At 43.2% G+C, this 4,500-nt stretch overlaps 1 protein-coding gene across 1 annotated transcript in view; it reads right to left on the reverse strand.

The window, feature by feature from the left end:
- SHISA5 (shisa family member 5) overlaps positions 1 to 4,401 on the reverse strand; it is a gene marked incomplete at its 5' end in the record, with an annotated part of 24,181 nt that extends 19,780 nt beyond the window's left edge. Inside the window, 4 exons of the mRNA XM_009275552.1 lie at positions 723 to 797; positions 1,169 to 1,337; positions 1,970 to 2,139; positions 4,136 to 4,401. Coding sequence (XP_009273827.1) covers positions 723 to 797; positions 1,169 to 1,337; positions 1,970 to 2,139; positions 4,136 to 4,401 — 680 coding nt within the window. The remainder of the gene's footprint in view (positions 1 to 722; positions 798 to 1,168; positions 1,338 to 1,969; positions 2,140 to 4,135) is intronic.
- Between the last annotated feature and the right edge of the window lie 99 nt (positions 4,402 to 4,500).

Consider the following 4,500-nt stretch of genomic DNA (forward strand, 5'->3'; position numbering starts at 1 on the left):
CTGCCGCGCACCTTCCGCGGGGGCGGGCGGCAGCGCCCTCGCTGTGCGCGCAGCCCCGAGCACCCCTCCGCCGGCCGCGGGCTGGCCTGCCGCTCCGCCTCTGGCATCACTGCTGGGCGGAGAGTTTGAGTGCCCCTTCCCTGAGACCCTGGAAGTATTAATTTTTCAAACTGATGCAGCTGTATCAAATATTCGTCGCTCAGCACTAACCCTTGGCCTCTCTTTGTAGCCTTCCACGCTGTGCAAAATAGAAACGTTTTACAGCAGGACTCTAGTAATCACCAGTATAATGCATAGCCTTAAATCAATTTATTTTGCCTCAGATTGACACAGAACAAGAAATATTGGTAAAAACGAAGTGCAAAAGGAGATACTTCAAACAAAAGCAGCTTCTCTCGCTGAGCCACTACAGACTCAACTTGTCAGTATCGAAGAGTTTAGAGCAAGTGTGCCAATGCTTTAGAGGACAACCTCCCATTTGGGAATAAGAGTACGGACTATTACATACAGCAATCTTTACGGTCTAAACGGTACGATCTAGCCTCTTCCTCATGCCTCTGCTTCCTCAGATATTCCAATGTGTACACGGAGCTTGAGTGCTCCACATTCTTAACACACAAATCAGTACTTCTATTTTCACTTTCTATTGGCATGTATTGATTACACAATGAAGAACCTCTAAATAAGTACAACTTTAAAAGCCGAGACTTTGCATGGCTTACCTGGGGCCAGAAGAAATGTAATCATCAGGGTCCGAAAAAAACTGCATGTAATTGACGTCGCTTGAGTCAGAGGTCCTGTAGTAAGAGAATTGATCTCAAAAATGGAATTTACAACTTATTCAAGTACCTGGCTAAGTTCCAAATGCTTATGAAAGGTAATGTACACTAAAAAGAGAGAGAGATTAATTTTGCCATCCTCAAAGAAAAATTAAATAGAGTAAAAGTATTTGAAAATGCTCAAGACAACACACACCAGTTCATGCATCAATTTGTCCACCTCATTGTTCCCATTTTACAGGTAAGTTACATGCATTAATGTAGATGCCTGATAGAGCCAGATATAGAGCTGAAATGTCCCTTTGTAAGTTTTTAACCATTAAACTGTGTATTTTTGTCATTTGATGATAGAATTATGACCTGCTGTATACATCTAGTTTGCCTCGTACCTTCCATCAAGCAGATTACACTTAAACTGTCGTTCTTCATCAAATTTTAAGAACGCGTTAGAGCAACAGTATTGATGCATGCAATCTCCACAGCAGAAGTTGGGACAGGATTTTGCAGGTTGTGCCTTGCCATGACGATCAACATATGCCTGACAATCCTCACCCAAAACTGAAAAGTTAAAATCCAATAGTTAGTAACTAAAGAAATAATCATATAAAGTCTCTTTCTCAAACTGACCATCTCACCTAAGTTAACATTTAAACACGTTTCAAGTATTTTGGTTAGGTTTTAGAAATCAATTATTTCCTTTAGAGTATAGCAAAGGCAAATACTTACTCCTTGCACACAAAGTATCTCATCTTCGTTAAGTAGCTCTTCCCAACAGTTTACACATACATAAAGGACTAAACTGCATGCAAATATACTTATGAGATGCTCCATCTGGTGATAATCTCTTCACCACACCTGCTAGTAGCTACCAAATTACTGTAAAGACTCCAAGAGCAGCGTGACTAGCCAGATCTGTTAAAAATCCCACACAAACCCTAAGATCAGTTAGAAGAAAATGTTAAAATTTTCCTACACATTTGACTTGATGCAAAAGATGCAACACAACCGCGTTCACTGTAGATTTGAATTTCCATGTGACTTGGTTGTTTCGACCTGTTGCTTTGGTTGTTTCAATTGGTTGTTGCTTTGTTTATTTCACGGAAAATCCTAATCCTGTTAATCCATGGCATAAAACAGATGTCATAAAACAGATTCCTAGGACTAAAATCGGTCAAGTGGCATGCTCTCACTGCCAGCCTCAACTGGTGCAGCTAGAATGGTACGGAAATGGAGATGTTCATGTACTAGGATGGATTTCCTGGGGGGCATCTCATGCTTTTCAGCATTGCATTGGGCTGATCCATTCCTTAACATAATGGCTGTTTTCTCTCTCTCTCTTTGCCCTCTCAAGCCTGAATGACTGCAATGTAAGAACAGCACATTAAAAGCTTCCAACTGTCACATAAAAATACTTCTCAAAGCTTAAGCAAAAAGCATTTCCCAAGAAGAATCTTTAGCAAGAGTATCATTACAGTTTTCAGTGATAAATGCTGCAGTCAGCTTTTTCTATTCCTCATTTTCCTTCCTATCACATCATCACATATCACATTAACAAGACCTACGCTGATATTTTGCTCCTAAACCACACTCTATCCAAGAAGCTCAAATTACTTCAGGTGTAGTTGTTCAGAGAAAGCAAACAAGAAGAGACAAAGACAACAAATCATGTTCCTTCAGAAGAAAAGTAAGGGGTATTTCCTGGAGTACTTAAACTGATTTTGCCATTTGAAAACTCAGTCTTGACTCTCTGGCACCAAGACATATCTGAATATTTCAGCCAACATTAAAAAGAAAAAGTAGAATGTTCCAAGGGTTTAAATGTGGAGGTTCATTAAACACAAGCAAAGTGGTATCAATACCAATACCACAGTACTTTTGCTAATGTGTTTACACATGCTTATGCCTGGTTCACCAAATTTTTCCTCTGCAGACACATAACGTCACCTGACAACTCTCTCTTTCCTGTATCACCAATAAGGAAATGATAGGTAGCTAAACAGATTCCAAAATACCTTGTGAAATTACAAACAAAACAAGGCAACCAACAAAGTTACTCCCTCCATCTCACAATTGCACTACTGCAGCACAATAAAATAACAACAGAAACCAAAGGTCTAGGCCAGTTCTCAGGTGGCTGAGCTGAGCCAACAAGCACCGAGCACGCCTAAAGAGAAGAATTTGGCTCCTCTACTTTGTTCCTCTCTTCTTCCATTAGCTGTGGCACCCATGAGACTCTTCCTCAACTGATTCAATTCACCAGCTGATCAGCAGATCAACTAGGGGCTTGTGGGACTTCTTTCCCCAGTTGGCTTTCTGCTGGGTTAATGATTTGAATCACCTCAGAAGAGGTCCAGCGTACACCCAACCCACCACGACGCAAGGGCTAAGGCTGAGGGAGGCAAAAATGATCTCCTGTTTTGGTATACCTGCTACTGAGGGGTTCATCCTATCCTGCAAAACAGCAGCCTGATGATTTTACACAATCAGTACCACAAAAACCCTTTAACAAACTGATCGAGTTCCACCTCAAGAGCAGAGCTGCTAAACTATTTCCACTGAAAGTCCCCAACCATTCCAGTAAGAAAACTTCTAACTTCCAAACCCATTTACTCAAGGCCAGTTTGCATACAGTTACTGCTGTAGCACCATCATTGTGAGCCAGCTTGAAGAACCCTTTTTCTGGTGCTCACCCTTCAAAGTACTTACAGATAAAACTCTGACCATTTCAGCCATGCTTTAGCTCAGCCCTCAGACAAACTGTGATCCTTTACTACTGTGACCAAGTTAAATGTCCTCTTGCATATCCACTAAAGATCACATTCACCTTTCCTGCACATCTGTTCAGAATTTGATCCATCAGATAAAGTGATGCACTGATGCATCAAGAGCACTTCTCCTTTTCTGAGACTTCACCTGATAAGTCCTATGATCACATCTGCTTTTTCTTATCACATGACAAAGTTGGGGAAGACCACAGGCTCCATCCTTTAAGCACAATAACAAGATAGTTACAAATAAGGCTGCTGAAAAAAACCCAATTATCAATGTTAGCATCTGATAGTTATGAGTTTATATAAGCAGTGCTGTTTATGCAGTATCATCACTTTAACACCTAAGTATTTCTATTATCTTGCCCTAAAAGGCTAAAATGTACTGTCAGGGGTGAAAAGGTGAAGGTTTTTAATGGGATGTATCAAGAGTGACCGGCAGCCACTTTGTGGCACATCGTTTCTCCCCCGATAGTCTTACCTTATGTTTACCAGTAGACAGTATTCATTGGGTGGGTCCACCCAGTCATTACTGGGGCACTAATTGCTACTGTCTAACCACACACACCAGCATCAACACAAACCTACCTCACTTTCAGCGTAACTTTTCTCTCAGAGAACCCAATTCGCACCAAAACCGCTGTTCTGGTGTGGGTATCTCCTGCCCACACCGGGGTGAGGGCCGACGCTGGGGCCGGGGAGCGTGGTTTTGGGGGACCGTGGGCCCTCGCCTCAGCGCAGGCAGGACGTGTCCCACCGCCGCTTGGGGGCTGAGCTGAGGGGTCTCTGCTAGAAGCCAGGGCTTCCCCATGCCAGGGACTTCGGCAGGGCCTCCCCGGGGGACGCAGCCCCAGCTGCGGAGGAAGCCGGCAGGAGCCCCCAAAGCCTCCTCAGAAAGAGGCGCTGGAGCACGCCAACCCTCCTTGAGGGTCGGGCCCCCCCCGCTCGCAGCA

This window comes from Aptenodytes forsteri, unplaced genomic scaffold, assembly GCF_000699145.1.
Source record: "Aptenodytes forsteri isolate BGI_AS27 unplaced genomic scaffold, ASM69914v1 Scaffold977, whole genome shotgun sequence".
Lineage (NCBI taxonomy): Eukaryota > Metazoa > Chordata > Aves > Sphenisciformes > Spheniscidae > Aptenodytes > Aptenodytes forsteri.